At 42.7% G+C, this 16,591-nt stretch overlaps 1 protein-coding gene across 1 annotated transcript; it reads right to left on the reverse strand.

Moving 5' to 3' along the window:
• Positions 1-376: 376 nt before the first annotated feature.
• Positions 377-1,600, reverse strand: LOC123104431 (chalcone synthase 2-like). The gene has a single exon (XM_044526276.1). The coding sequence runs from the start codon at positions 1,562-1,564 to the stop codon at positions 377-379; it is 1,188 nt and encodes a 395-aa protein (XP_044382211.1). The 5' UTR covers positions 1,565-1,600.
• Between the last annotated feature and the right edge of the window lie 14,991 nt (positions 1,601-16,591).

A 16,591-nucleotide genomic window follows, 5' to 3' on the forward strand; every position in this document is an offset into this window, starting at 1 on the left:
ATGCAGTAATCGCTGCAAAAGCAAGTAGATGGTTAAGAAGCTCAATGATCAGGATGCGAGGGAAAAGAGACACACAGCTGAACCGTACGTGTTTGAGGATTTAGACAATGCAACCCATACATTATATAAAATTACTAATAAGAAACATAATGTTGAACGTTACTAAAATATACTAGGTACATCAGGAGCACATACAACAGGGTTTTGGGAGTAAAAACGCATATCAATTCTTACAGCAGAAACACAACAAAAAGTGAAAAACCAGGGATAAAGGAAATTCAGAACAGCCATCACACCGTCGCTCTCGTAACCACTTGTAGTACTGGTGATTTTATGTTGTTGGCGAATAAATAATAAAGTTTGGTTTGCTGATCGATCATGCAATGGTTGACAATGGGACGCTGTAGAGGACGAGTGTCTCGACAGTGAGGCCGGGGCCAAAGCCGAAGAGGACACCCCACTCCTTACCCTCTCCAGTGGTTGCTTGGCCATCCTGGGAAGAGGTCTTACGCATCACGTCAAGGACGAAGAGGACACATGCGCTGGACATATTGCCGTACTCCGACAGGACCTCTCGGCTCGCGCGCATGCGTTCCTTGTCAAGGCCAACTTTCTCCTCAACCATGTCCAGGATCGCCGGCCCGCCAGGGTGTGCAATCCAGAAGATGGAGTTCCAGTCGTGGATGCCCAGAGGCTTGAATGCGTCCTCGAGCGCCTGCTCGATGTTCTTGGAGATGAGCCCGGGAACGTCCTTGAGAAGGTGGATGGTGAGCCCTGCCTCCGTAAGGTGGCCGTTGATGGCACCCTCGGAGTCGGGCAGGATGGTCTGGCTCGCTGATACCAGCTGGAAGAGTGGCTTCTCGAAGGGCACGTCGGGGTCAGCACCGATGATGGCAGCGGCCGCGCCATCGCCAAAGAGCGCATGTCCAACCAGCGAATCCAAATGGGACTTGGAGGGGCCACGGAATGCCATGGCGGTGATCTCCGAGCAGACCACCAGCACACGTGCGCCGCGGTTGTTCTCGGCGATGTCTTTGGCCATGCGGAGCACCGTGGCACCACCAAAGCAGCCTTGCTGGTACATCATGAGGCGTTTGACCGTCGGCGAGAGGCCGAGCAGCCTCGTCAACTGGTAGTCGGCACCTGGCATGTCCACGCCGGAGGTGGTGCAGAAGACAACGTGGGTGATCTTTGACTGCGGCTGGCCCCACTCCTTGATGGCCCTCTCTGCCGCCTCTTTCCGAAGTTTGGGCACCTCCACGACGACAATGTCGTGGCGCGTGTCCAGCGACGGCTCCATGTGGGAGCAGATGCTAGGGTTCTTTGTCAGGATCTCTTCGGTGAGGTGCATGTGCCTCTTCCTGATCGTGGACTTCTCGCACATCCTCTCGAACTTCTCCTTGAGGTCCGGGAGGTGCTCGCTCTTGGTGACTCTGAAATAGTAGTCCGGGTAGGTGGCCTGGTACACGCAGTTGGCCGGGACGGCCGTGCCGATTGCCAGCACGGTCGCCAGACCCACCGCCCGCTGTGCCCTTCTCACTTCCTCCAATTTCACCGCCGCCATTGATCAGCACCAAGGAGTTCTAGCTAAGTAGCAAGGGTTTGCTAGCAAGGGTTTGCTAGCAACGGTTTGGAAGGTGCACCTAACGTAAGATTGTATTTCTCAACTCTGGTGATAGGACTCACTGGGAGAGCTGCCACTTTATAGAACATGATTTGCTAACGGATTCATTTTTTTCTACTGGAGTTGAATACACCGACGACTGAGCTTGTCTGTTTTCTTAATTCTGATGGGACGCCTGCAGCTTAGAGAAACTCTACCATAATAGCCGTCTTAAGGAGCATGGTGCACAAAAGTATCAGCTTAATTTAGCAGTCGCGGCAATGTTTCCAATTTTAAAAGCAAGAACCAAAAAACAACTCTGCCAGTAAGTTTGCCGTGTTCCGCCCAAGGCAAACAGGACACGGCTGGACCGGGTCGGCAATAGTTAACATTGCTGAGTTCTTAATATCAGGAACTCGACAAAACAAAAAAGCAAGTACCGCCGAGTACATAAAAAGGAGAACTCGTCAAACACAGGGGGTAGATGAGATGCGCCATTAATGGCGATGCCACATGGCATGCACGTTTTCCAAGTTCCATCTAGGCAGACGTACTACGTGTGTGAGGCCCACATGTAGCATGCCTTGTTTTGCTTAGTTCCATCCGACATAGAGTCGGCAGATCCTTCGCCGAGTTCTTGGCACGCGGTTTGCGAAGTACCTTTGTTTTGTTGTCGGTTGCCAGTTAGGATGTCATTAGGGAGGCGGGTTCTCGATTTATGTTCGAGTCAAGGTAGTGGTGCTCAATCCATGCGGTTTGTTGTTACCTATGTCCGCATGCTACCCAGATAAAGATTGGTGCGAGGGAATGCAATATGAGCATGGTCATTGGCGTCATGCTTTGCAAATAATACTAAAAAAAGTTTAATTGATGGGTTAATCAAAAGCCAAAAAAATATGCTGTAAAATTCCATGTTAATCAGAAATTACTAGACATCAATGTAAAGGATCTTTTACAATTATTATGCTTGATACATAGCATGGTGGACCAGAGAAGGCATATAAATACCTAATAGACCATCATCATTAACTTGATGTAAGCCAGAAGAAATGTCCTATTTGTTTTACGAGAAACCCTACCCAATCTCTACTGCTAAGGGAAAAAGGACCAACAGAAAAGCTACCATAGCAAGCTGCGGCATGGCCGTCGGCATAAAAATTTGAACGATTAAGAGAAAATAAAAGTAGTGGCGCCAGTAGCCGGCCAGCCTGCCGAAACGACCTTCGTCCTTGGTTTATATGAGTGTCCTATACCAGTTGGCGTTTTCATCAATCATGGCAACTTTGACCCATTATCTCAAAGTAGCCAAGCCTAGATGGAAGTTCTCCTTGGATGCACGTCCTTTGTTTCTGTTTTTAGATTCTTTTTTGCCGTCTTCCGTTAATAATAGGACACATGGAAGCTGATGTGCGTTAGCGATAAAGCAACAGCGATAACGACGCATGGATCACCATGCTACTTGGGGAAGCAGGGACATCTGATGAGCCAGCATACCCCCAGATATGTGTCTTTCCAAATTCCACGTCCCAACAGATGAGCTATAAATTAATGCCACCTTCCTCCTACAGCTAAATACTCCATCCGTTTCATAATGTAAGACGTTTTTTGACTCTAGTATAAAACTGACCTCGCCTAAAAGCCTTCCCAATCTGCATATGGATTGTCCAATTCTTAGTTACAAGTAATATGAACACAAACAAAGACACCTAGAAAGAGACCTAGATGAATGGTATTACAAACTACTACATCATGTTGCATTATTCCTTCAGGTACAGTTGTATGATAACATTCTTGACATTCACAGGGTTAAAGGACGGTGTATGGCTAACATTCTTGACATTCACAAGGTTAAAGGACGGTGTATGGCCCCGGCCACTCCCAACGGGACGCGCACCCGTTCCAGGATATAAGCAATGTCGGCAATAAGCCATTTGTGTGTGCATGGCGCATAGGTGCGCGTGCGTCTGTCGTATATGTGTGTCTAGGCTCAAGCCGGAGGCCAGTGTGTGGCCGCGTCCAGCTGAGCGGGAGAAGCCGGGAGCCCGTCAATCTGTTGGAGCTGGCCGTGTAGTGCGTGTAGTGGCGCGCACTATGTGCGCGGCCGGACGAGCAGATCATGCAGATCATGCATGCGCAGTGGTGCACGTGGTGGGCGTGCGTAGTGGGCGTGCGTGGGCAGGACTGGAGCGCGGCGTGCGTGCGTGCTCCGCCTATAGAACCATCCACTGTACAGCTTGTATGATTGAGCCAAGTGAACACAGAGGAAGAAAAAGGCCCCGGCGTTGGTCGCCAGTGAGGGCGTTCGTCGCCCGGCAAAATCCATCTCTTCGTATTCTTGTGATTGTTTGTCGATCCTGGGTTTCAACAATTGGTATTAGAGCTTGGTTGTCATGGGAATGGTTCGACGTGCCGGAGGCATTGCCGGCGGTGGCGGCGGCGCGGTGAAGCTCCAGGTTATGTGTTGGCCTATGAAGGTGTGCGCGCTGCGGCTGCCATGGCGGACGTGGAGGCGGCGTGCAGTGAGTCCACGACGTCTGGTGCGGTCGGGCTCGGCGGGCGCGTCCGGTGCGCGGGACGTGTGCGACGCACTAGTGCGGTGGGGCTCATCAGGCGCTTCGGGTGGGCGCGGGACGTGCGGGGCGTCGAGGAAAGCCAGGCATATGTCGCCGGCAAAAAAGGAGGTCGGCGTATGTCACCAGAGACGTGACGAAGCATGGTCCGACCGGCGTCAGTGCGCCAGGTCGGGTCTGTGGCGGTGCGACCGGCGTCGGTGTGCCAGGTCGGGTCCGTGGGCTGGGTCACGATCTTGGCGAGGACATCGACATGAGCTACTCCAGCGACCGCGAGGTCATGGCTTAGGGAGAGAATGTGGGCAATAAGCCATCTGTGTGTGCATGGCGCGTAGGTGCGCACGTGTTTGTCGCGTATGTGTGTCTAGGCTCAAGCCGGAGGCTGGTGTGTGGCCGCGTCCAACTGAGGGGGAGTAGCAGGGAGCCAGTCAATCTGGAGCTGGCCGCATAGTGCGTGCGAGCTCCGCCTATATAACCATCCCGTGTACTGCTTGTATGATTGAGCCAAGTGAATACAGAGGAAGAAAAAGGCCCCGACGTTCGTCGCCGCGGGCGTTCGTCGCCCTGCAAAATCCGTCTCCTCGTATTCTTGTGATTGTTTGTCGATCCTTGGTTCCAACAAGCAACACCGAATTCTTGGGTGATGATCAGCACTCAAGCACTCGATTGCAGTTTTTTGCTCAAATGCTGAGTTGTGTCATTGATTGCAGACCCTAAGGAAGTAAAAATGCAAAGGGATAGAGAGAGGTATGCACAAAATAGGGATGAGATTAATAAGAGACGGTGTGAGGTCTATAAACAGAAGAAAATTGCCGCAACCGAGATCAATGGGGCACACATCCAGCTGGTTGTATCAAAGGGTAATGATGATCAACTTCATGATATATGGCCCAGCTGTATTGCTTTATAATGATTTAGACACCTCTCCGGTCAATAACCAATAGCGGAACATGGATGCCCATATTGGCTCCTACATACTTTAGTAAGATCTTGATCGGTCGAACCGTCATGACAACATACTTAATTCCCTTTGTTTATCGGTATGTTACTTTCCCAAGATTCGATCGTCGGTATCTTCATACCTAGTTCAATCTATTTACCGGCAAGTCTCTTTACTCGTTCTGTAATACATCACCTCACGACTAACTCCTTAGTCATTTGCTTGCAAGCTTATGCTATGTGTTACCGAGAGGGCCCAAAGATACCTCTCCAATACTCAGAGTGATAAATCCTAATCTCGATCTATGCCAACTCAACAAACAACTTCAGAGATACCTGTAGAGCATCTTTATGACCACTCAGTTACATTGTGACGTTTGTTAGCACACAAGGTATTTGGTTCCGGCCTGGCCAGCCCATTAGTCCCGGTTCTTGACGAACCGGGACCCATGGGGGGCGTTAGACCCGGTTCATGAGCCCAGGGGACCGGCCGGGGCCTCGTGGGCATTGGTCCTGGTTCTTCTGGAACCATTAGTCCCGGTTCTAGGAACGAACCGGGACCAATGGGCCACGCTCCTGGCCACAGCCATTGGCACTGATTCGTGCCTTGAACCGGTACAGAAGGCTCTCTTTAGTCCGGGTTCCTACCATGAACCGGGACAAATAAGTTGCCTATATATACCCATCGCCACGGCAGAGCACTCTACAGTGCTCTGTTTTTTCTGGCCGGTGAGGGGAGGGCATTTGGGTGCTCTAGCTCACTGCTACGTTTTGAGCTAGCGTTGGTTTTACCCGAAGAGGAGAGGGTGATGCAGCAAGTGTAGCATAAGTATTTCCCTCAGTTTTGAGAAACAAGGTATCAATCCAGTAGGAGGTTCCTCAAAAGTCCCACGCACCTACACAAACAAACTGAGAACTCGCAACCAACGCAATAAAGGGGTTGTCAATCCCTTCACGACCACTTGCAAGTGAGATCTGATAGAGATAGTATGATAAGATAAATATATTTTTGGTATTTTATAATATAGATGCAAAAAGTAAAGATGCAAATAAAGTAGATTGAAAGCAAATATGATAAGAGATAGACCCGGGGGCCATAGGTTTCACTAGAGGCTTCTCTCAAGATAGCATAAGTATTACGGTGGGTGAACGAATTACTGTCGAGAAATTGATACAAAAGCGCATAGTTATGAGATTATCTAGGCATGATCATGTATATAGGCATCACGTCCATAACAAGTAGATCGACTCCTGCCTGCATCTACTACTATTACTCCACACATCGACCGACTCCTGCCTGCATCTAGAGTATTAAGTAAATAAGAACAGAGTAATGCATTAAGCAAGATGACATGATGTAGAGGGATAAACTCATGCAATATGATATAAACTCCATCTTGTTATCCTTGATGGCAACAATACAATACATGTCTTGCAACCCTTTCTGTCACTGGGTAAGAACACTGCAAGATTGAACCCAAAGCTAAGCACTTCTCCCATGGCAAGAAAGACCAATCTAGTAGGCCAAACCAAACCTATAATTTGAAGAGACTTGCAAAGAGAACTCAATCATACATAAAGAATTCAGAGAAGATTCAAATATAATTCATAGATAAACTTGATCATAAACCCACAATTCACCAGATCTCGACAAACACACCGCAAAAAAGAGATTACATCGAATAGATCTCCACAAGAGAGGGGGAGAACATTGTATTGAGATCCAAAACGAGAGAAGAAGCCATCTAGCTAATAACTATGGACCCGTAGGTCTGTGATAAACTACTCACAACTCATCGGAGGGGCAAGGATGTTGATGTAGAAGCCCTCCGTGGTCGATTCCCCCTCCGGCAGAGTGCCGACGAAGGCTCCAAGATGGGATCTCGCGGATACAAAAGGTTACGGCGGTGGAAATTGTGTTTCGTGGTGCTCCTGGATGTTTTTGGGGTACGTAGGTATATATAGGAGGAATAAGTATCTATAATTTTTGATTGTTCCATGCCAATATTATTCAACTTTTATATACTTTTGGCAACTTTTTATACTATTTTTTGGGACTAACATATTGATCCAGTGCCCAGTGCCAGTTCCTGTCTGTTGCATGTTTTTTGTTTCGCAGAAACCCAATATCAAACGGAGTTCAATCGGGATAAAAATGGACGGAGATTTTTTTGGAATATTTATGATTTTTGGGAAGTAAAATCAACGTGAAACGGTGTCCGGGGTGGCCACAAGACAGGGGGGCGCTCCCTCCCCCCTGGGTGCGGCCTGGGCTCTCGTGGGCCACCCGTAAAGCGGTTGACGCTCTTCTTTTGGCACAACAAAGCTAATTTTATGATAAAGATCTGGGCGAAAGATTCACCCCAATCGGAGTTACGGATCTCCAGATATAAAGAAAACGGTGAAGGGGTAGAATCAGAGAACGCAGCAACAGAGAGATAGATCCAATCTCGGAGGGGCTCTCGCCCCTCCCGAGCCATGGGAGCCAAGGACCAGAGGGGAAACCCTTCTCCCATTTAGGGAGAAGGTCAAGGAAGAAGAAGAAGAAGGGGGGCTCTCTCCCCCTTGCTTCCGGTGGCGCCGGAACACCGCCGGGGGCCATCATCATCACCGCGATCTTCACCAACACCACCGTCATCTTCGCCAACATCTCCATCACCTTCCCCCTCTATCTACAGCGGTCCACTCCCGCAACCCGCTGTACCCTCTACTTGAACATGGTGCTTTATGCTTCATATTATTTTCCAATGATGTGTTGCCAACCTATGATGTCTGAGTAGATCTTCGTTGTCCTATTGGTAGTTGATGAATTGCTATGATTGATTTAATTTGCTTGTGGTTATGTTGCTGTCCTATGGTTCCCATCATATGAGCGCGCGCGTCGATCACACCATAGGGTTAGTTGTATGTTGATAGGACTATGTATTGGAGGGCAAGAGTGACAGAAGCTCCAGACTAGCATAGAAATTGATACATACGGGATTGAAGGGGGACCAATATATCTTAATGCTATGTTTCGGTTTTACCTTAATGAACATTAGTAGTTGCGGACTGCTTGCTAATAGTTCCAATCATAAGTGCATAGAATTCCAAGTCAGGGATGACATGCTAGCAGGGCCTCTCCCACATAAAAACTTGCTATCGGTCTAGTAACGTAGTCAATTGCTAAGGGACAATTCCACTACTCCTACCACCACTTTTCCACACTCGCTATATTTACTTTATTGCATCTTTATCTAAACAGACCCTACTTTTTATTTACATTCTCTTTATTATCTTGCAAACCTCTCCTATCACACCTACAAAGTACTACTATAGTTTCATACTTGTTCTAGGTAAAGAGAACGTCAAGCGTGCGTAGAGTCGTATCTGTGGCCGATAGGACTTGAGAGAGTATTTGTTCTACCTTTAGCTCCTTGTTGGGTTCGACACTCTTACTTATCGAAAGAGGCTACAACTATCTCGTATACTTGCGGGTCATCAGTGGCCGCCCGAGGGGCCCATGAGACAGGGAGGCGCGCCCTACAGGGGGGCGCGGCCTCCTATCTCGTGGCTTCCTCGGCAGCTTGTTGACTTGCACTCCAAGCTCTCCGGATCACGTTCGTTCCAAAAATCACGCTCCCGAAGGTTTCATTCCGTTTGGACTCCGTTTGATATTCCTTTTCTTCGAAATACTGAAATAGGCAAAAAAAACAGCAATATGGGCTGGGCCTCCGGTTAGTAGGTTAGGTCCAAAAATGATATAAATGTGTAAAATAAAGCCCATAAACATCCAAAAGGGGTAATATAATAGCATGGAACAATCAAAAATTATAGATACATTGGAGACGTATCAAGCATCCCCAAGCTTAATTCCTACTCGTCCTCGAGTAGGTAAATGATAAAAAAGAAATTTTTGATGTGGAATGCTACCTAGCATAATTCTCAATGTAATTTTCTTTAATGTGGCATGAATGTTCAGATCCAAATGATTCAAGATAAAATCTTATAAAACATAAAAATAATAATGCTTCAAAGCATACTAAAAAATAATCATGTCTTATCAAAATAGCATATCCAAAGAAAGCTTATCCCTACAAAATCATATAGTTAGGCCATGATTCATTTTCATTACACAAAATACTCCCATCACGTACAACCACGATGACAAGCCGAGCAATTGGTTCATACTTTTTAACGCGCTTCCTCTTTTTCAACTCTTACGCAATATATGAGCGCATGCCATGGACATAGCACTATGGTGGCAAATGGTGGTGGTTGTAAGGACAAAAGGTGGGAGAAGATAGTCTCACATCAACTTGGCTTATCAACGGGTTATGGAGATGCCCATCAATAGATATCAATGTGAGTGAGTAGGGATTGCCATGCAACGGATGAACTAGAGATATAAATATATGAAAGCTCAACAAAAGAAACTAAGTGGGTGTGCATCCAACTTACTTGCTCACGAAGACCTAGGGCACTTTGAGGAAGCCCATCATTGGAATATACAAGCCAAGTTCTATAATGAAAAATTGCCACTAGTATATGAAAGTGACAACATATCAGACTCTCTATCATGAAGATCATGGTGCTATTTTGAATCACAAGTGTGGAAAAAGAGATAGTAGCAATTGTCCTTCTCTCTTTTTCTCTCTTTTTTTTCTCTTTTTTTTCTTCTACTTTTTTTCTTTTTTCTTTTTTTTCTTTTTTCCTTTTTTTCTTTTTTTGGTAGGCTTCTTTGGCCTCTTTTATTTTTATAAAGTCCGAAGCCTCATCCCGACTTGAGGGGGAATCATAGTCTTCATCATCCTTTCCTCACTAGGACAATGCTCTAATAATGAAGATCATCACACTTTTATGGATTTACAACTCAAAAGCTACAAGTCAAAGCTAGAACAAGATATGACTCTATGTGAATGCCTCCGATGGTGTACCGGGATATGCAATGAATCAAGATCGACATGTATGAAGATTATGAAGGTGGCTTTGCCACAAATACGATGTCAACTACATGATCATGCAAAGAGCAATATGACAATGATGAAACATGTCATAATAAACTAAACGGTGGGAAGTTGCTTGGCAATATATCTCAGAATGGCTATGAAAATGCCATAATAGGTAGGTATGGTGACTGTTTTGAGGAAGGTAAATAATGGGTTCAATACCGGCGAGAGTTGCGCGGTAATAAGAAAAGCTAGGAAAGTGGAAGGATGAGTGTGCGTATATCCATGGACTCACATTAGTCATAAAGAACTCATATACTTATTGCAAAAGTCTACTTAGCCCTCGAAGCAAAGTACTACTATGCATGCCCCAAGAGGGATAGATTGGTAGGAAAAAATTCCATCGCTCGTCCCCGACTGCCACTCATAAGGAAGACACTCAAAAGAGCACCTCATGCAACAAATTTGTCACACAACTTTTACCATACGTGCATGCTACGGGACTTGCCAACTTCAACAAAAGTATTTATCAATTTCATAATTATCCACTAGCATGACCCTAACATTACTACCTTTGTATCTCAAAACAATTATCAAGCAACAAATTGATCATAGCATCCAATTCAATTTCTATGATAGTTTTTATTATACCCAACTTTGATGCTCATCATTCTAGGACCAAATTTATAACCAAAGCAAATACCATGCTGTTCTAAAATACTCTCAAAATAATATAAGTGAAGCATGAGAGACTAGCAATTTCTATAAAATCAAGCCACCACCGTGCTCTAAAAGATATAAGTGAAGTACTAGAGCAAAAACTATCAAGCTCGAAAGATATAAGTGAAGCACATAGAGTATTCTAGCAAATTCTAATCAAATAGGCTTCTCCAAAAAGGTGTGTACAGTAAGGATGATTGTGGTAAACTAAAAAGCAAAGACTAATATAATACACGACGCTCCAAGCAAAACACATATCATGTGGCGAATAAAAATATAGCTCCAAGTAAAGTTACCAATGAACGAAGATGAAAGAGGGGATGCCTTCCCGGGGCCTGCCCAAGCTTAGGCTTTTGGCTATTCTTGAATATCTTGGGGTGCCTTGGGCATCCCCAAGCTTAGGCTCTTTCCACCCTTTATTCCATAGTCCATAAAAGGTTTACCCAAAACTTGAAAACTTCACAACACAAAACTCAATAGGAAATCTTATAAGCTCCGTTAGTGAAAGAAAAAAAAACCACCACATAAGGTACTGCAATGAACTCATTATTTATTTATTTTGGTGTTAAACCTACTGTATTCCAACTTCCTTATGGTTTATAAACTAATTTACTAGCCATAGATGCATTGAAATAAGCAAACAACACACGAAAAACAGAATCTGTCAAAAACAGATAAGTCTGAAGCAATCTGTAACTAACGCAAACTTGTGGAACTCTAAAAATCCTACCAAAATAGGAAGTACTGGAGAATTTGTTTATTGATCAGCATAAAAAATAATCAATGAAAAATCACGTTTCTGTGATTTATTGAATTGTTTCTCGTGAGCGCAAAGTTTCTGTTTTTCAGCAGAATCAAATCAACTATCATCATAGTTTGTCCTATAGGTTCTACTTGACACAAACACTAACTAAAAGACAAAAACACATCTAAACAGAGAGTAGATGCAAGATTTATTCCTAAACAGGAGCAAAAACAAAAAATATAAAGAAAAATTGGGTTGCCTCCCAACTAGCGCTATCATTTAACGCCCCTAGCTAGGCATAAAAGCAAAGATAGATCTAACGAGTGCCATCTTTGGCACTAAATTCATAAGTAGCACGCATGATAGATTCATAAGGTAATTTGACTTTCTTTATTGGAAAGTTCTCCATGCCTTTCTTTAAGGGAAATTGGAATCTAATGTTCCCTTCCTTCATATCAATAATCGCACCAATCGTTCTAAGGAAAGGTCTACCAAGAATAATAGGGCAAGAAAGATTGCAATCTATATCAAGAACGATCAAATCTACGGGCACCAAATTTCTATTAGCAACAATAAGAACATCATTGATCCTTCCCATAGGCTTTTTAATGGTGGAATCTGCAGGGTGCAAATTTAAAGAGCAATCTTCAAGATCATGGAAATCTAGAATATCACATAAAGTTTTCGGAATCGTCGAAACACTAGCACCCAAATCACACAAAGCACAACACTCATAATATTTAATTCTAATATTTATAGTAGGTTCCCACTCATCATTAAGTTTTCTAGGTATAGATACTTCCAAATTAAGTTTTTCATCATAAGATTGCATCAAGGCATCAACAATATGTTTGGTAAAAGCTTTATTTTGACTATAAGCATGAGGAGAATTAACAACGGATTGCAACAAGGAAATACAACCTTTTAAAGAGCAATTATCATAATCAAATTCCTTGAAATCCAAGATAGTAGGTTAAATCTATACCTATGCTAATTCTAGACTTCCCAGAAATTCCCATATTAATCATTAATTAGGAGCCGTTAAACTGTTAATCAGTAATTATGAGCCGTTAATCTAATGGGACATAGTTATTACGATTTAGATCTAATCTATCTATTTATCTATTGCTCTCGAGGAAAAAACATAGCGATCACCACCTCTGTACCTATACGTTCAGAAAGAACGTTTTTTTTCTTGCAAATTGTCAAAAAGAAACACGTTACAAATTTTCTTTACATGCACATCTTCAACGTTTGATTCAAGTTGTCATCTGTTCCCAAACAAACAACTCCCTATCACGAGATAATAGATAACCGATTGATTGTGTTCAGGAAAAAAAAGATAACAGATTGATTCAAGTGGACCAACCAACTCCCGCAGATATACATAACATATTGTGTTACATAAGAGATATATTGTCATCAAATCGTCTCTTTATTCATCATGTTCACGTGAACATGATTGATTCTAGGCGGCTAGGGTTGCCCTTGCTCCTCTCAGCCTTGCCTCTTCCCCTATTTCTACGTGCATGAGCCGGCGTGTTCCTGGTGAGATTCATCGTCAAGGAAACGAAGCGCTCGGCGGCACCTCAGCGTGATCCTCAACAGCTTCGGCGACCTGCTCTAAGGCAAGGATGCGGTGGAGGCTTGGGGAGCGCTCCTCGATCGACGAGTACCTGCAGGAACGGGAGATCGAGGAGTGCCTGCAGTGGCGGCACGGCAAGAAGTCCGCCTTCGTTCCGTACGTAAACTACGGAAGAATCATAGTCATACTCAGCGAACTGGTCGTACAGGTATAATCTGACTAATTAATTGCGGCAGGCAGTCCAAGTGGTGGACTGGCTAAGAGCGGCATGTAGTTCATCGATAATCTGACTAATTGTGTGTCAATCTTATCTTCATATTTTCTGTTTCCAGTTTCCTTTCCTCGGTGCATGGATTCATCTCACGTCTCCAAGCATGATGTACACAACTCCATGTAGGTACGTATGAAGTACGATGCTTTTTGATTTGTTAACAATTTGTCTTTCCAGTATGCATTGTTTTTCCGACAATAAGACGTCGGGTCACTAAGTTTGGACTTCAAATAGAGTCACCAGCGTGGATCAATCCATACTTGCAGATTCGCCGCGTACATGGATGAGGACTCGAGTCCCATGTGTCTAACTGTAGGTACTTAAAGACATATATAGCAGCTTTACATAGATGATGCTAAGCATATGGGGATGCATTCGCCTGCACTGTGGCTTTGTTTTGGCCATTCATTCAATCCTAATAACCATGCCTGCTACTAATCCTTGTTTTCCAATGTCTCTGCAATTTATATCGTCCACTTTCAGCGTATATGTGTCATGGCGCACAAAAAGTTGTTACTTGCACAATTGCACTACTTCATGGCCAAGGATGAATATAGAGCATGGTGAGGACCGATGCCTGATAGGATAAGTTTTTCTATTAATGTTAGTGGGGGAATTATTATTCCGTTTTTTACTGAGTTTGCTTTGTCTTTGTACTAGATAAAGAGTAGAGCAATTTCTCTTACTGGAACTGGTCTATATTAAATGGGTGTCTATGACTACCAGCAACATGGATGAAGCAAGAATTGTTTTTACGGCTCAGCTCTATGCTAGATTTCTAAGTTCCATTGGGGTCAGCCACTATGTCAGCTCCGCCGTTGCTGTATTCAAAACTTTAATTTTAATTTGTATGCTAGATTTCTAATTTTTATGTGCACCATGCCTGCTACTAATCCATGTTTTTGATTGTCTCCTTAATTTCTATCATCCACGTTGACCATATATGTGGGATGGCGCACACATAATTTTTACTTGCACAGGTGTGTTTCGTCATGGCCAAGGACGAATATAGAGCATGGTGAGGATCGATGCGTGATGAGGTACGTTTTTGTATTTAATGTAGTAGGGAAATTATTATTCTGTGTTTTAGTAAGTTCTCTTTTTTTCTCATTTCTAGAAGAAGAATAGAACAATTTCTCTATATTAAATTGGTGCCTATGACTATGTGTAGTTATACAAGACCAATATGGATGAAGATCTAATTATTTTTATGGTTCGGCTCTATGCTAGAGATTTCTAACTTACATTGGGGTTGGCTAACCCCAATGCCACTATGTCAGCTCTGCCATCCCTAACTCAAACTTTTAATTTTAACTGGGCTGCGGCAAAATGCATGATGGAAATGATCGAGCCCTCAAAGGTTATCCCCTGTAACAAAGCAACCAAGATAAATTTATACAAAAAGAAAAATAGAGCACTCATCCGGGCACATTTCTTTAATAACAATGCAACATTGACATGTAGTCTGCAACTAAACTTGGAAGTAATTTTTTCACATAGTACTATCGTCATTGGTGGACAACATCTGCACTATCTATGATGGAGATTTCAATTTTACACATATGTGTATATTTTTTTCAAGTAAAATAAATAATTTTACCTGTGGTTCTTTCCTATGATGTTCAACCAAAGGCTTTCTTGAAGTAGTGACGCTCTTCAATTTCCAAATATACTAAGTTCTGCTGTTTGTTCAATTACAACTTATTTGTTGTACCATTGCTTAGTTTCTTAAATAACTTGAATAAGGTGTTGTTTTTATTTACCAATTGTTTTCATCACTCAATTATTTTGAATGATGTATGACGCTCTTCTTATTATTTTTCCTTGGATCGAGTTTAGAAAACTAAAAATCCCTTTATCTTTAAGGAAAACACAACATTTCACAGGCATATGAATGAATCCCCATATTTCAAATAAATTGGGTATGAAAAGACGGCTCTTCCAAATATAATTGTACAAAACACACCGTTCTATGTTAATAATATAGGAACAAATGCAAAAATAATTAACTCGCCCATGCATTAAAGTTAATAATTCCGTAAACTCTTCGGAGAGTTTCGACAAAAGGTTAATTATTTTCTATGGGATGAGAAAATGTCACCTTTTAAGTAAAAGTATTTTCCTCTGATATTCTGATATTCAGTATCTGAACGTGTACAAAGCAAATATACGGTTATAAGATTATAATTCGACCATATTTTGAATACTATTCTATATAGTATTATATGGGTCAAAGTTGGAGAAGTTTACCTGCACGGTTTTTATGTGTCATACATTGAGTATATGATGTCACATAAAAATTCTACTGTTCTACAGCCTGAGTTTTATAATTTCATTACCATATGTCGTTCGATATAAAATAAGAATTCATGGAAAAAAATTAGGTAGATGGAAGTCATATTGCTCAACTATCTGAAAGTTGGGTTTAAAAAAAATAGTTACATGTAAAAAATTGACACCCTATGCGTGAGGAAATATGCAGTGTATTAAGCAGCTCTACATCCTTCCCAAGTGAGACCAACAAACATATTATTATGATATATTTTTTCATGCATGATTTTCTCTTCATGTAGTGAACTTTCAGCAATATAATGTGATATTATGTTATAAAAACATATTACATTGGCGGCTTTAGATTCTAATTTCATATAACGTTATGCATACCTTCATTTGTAAGTCTCTATGTTTCTAAGGTTATATGCTTCACTAACATATCAAGTATAGTGGTTTATATCATAAAACTAAAGTTGTTCATAATATAGACTGAAAGAAAATAATACATAACCAGCCGTGCGAATGCACGGGTTCACGACTAGTATTATTAGAAGTTGAAGATTCTCCAATCGCAGTTTTACCAATTTTAGCATCAAGATCTAAAGACTCCGAATTCTTGGAACGCCTTCTAGGAAAAGTTGATTAGTCATCAATCCCATAATCATCAAAATTCATATTGCAAAACATAGATCTAATCGGAGACACATTAATAACTTTAAGATCCACATCATTATTTTCACGGAAACTAGAAGAACACGCTTTTATAAAGCTTTCTTTTTTAGCACGCAATCTAGCGGTTCTTTCCTTGCACTCATCAATGGAAATTCTCATTACTTTGAGAGACTCATTGATATCATGCTTAGGAGGGGAAGATCTAATTTTAATAGAATCAACGTCAAGCAAAAGTCTATCAACGTTCCTAGCCAAATCATCAACTTTGAGCAATTTTTCATCAA

The sequence above is a fragment of the Triticum aestivum genome, chromosome 1B, assembly GCF_018294505.1.
Source record: "Triticum aestivum cultivar Chinese Spring chromosome 1B, IWGSC CS RefSeq v2.1, whole genome shotgun sequence".
NCBI lineage: Eukaryota > Viridiplantae > Streptophyta > Magnoliopsida > Poales > Poaceae > Triticum > Triticum aestivum.

Coding starts and splice junctions, on each gene's coding strand:
- LOC123104431 (XM_044526276.1), bottom strand. CDS start 1,564: ATGGCGGCGGTGAAATTGGAGGAAGTGAGAAGGGCACAGCGGGCGGTG.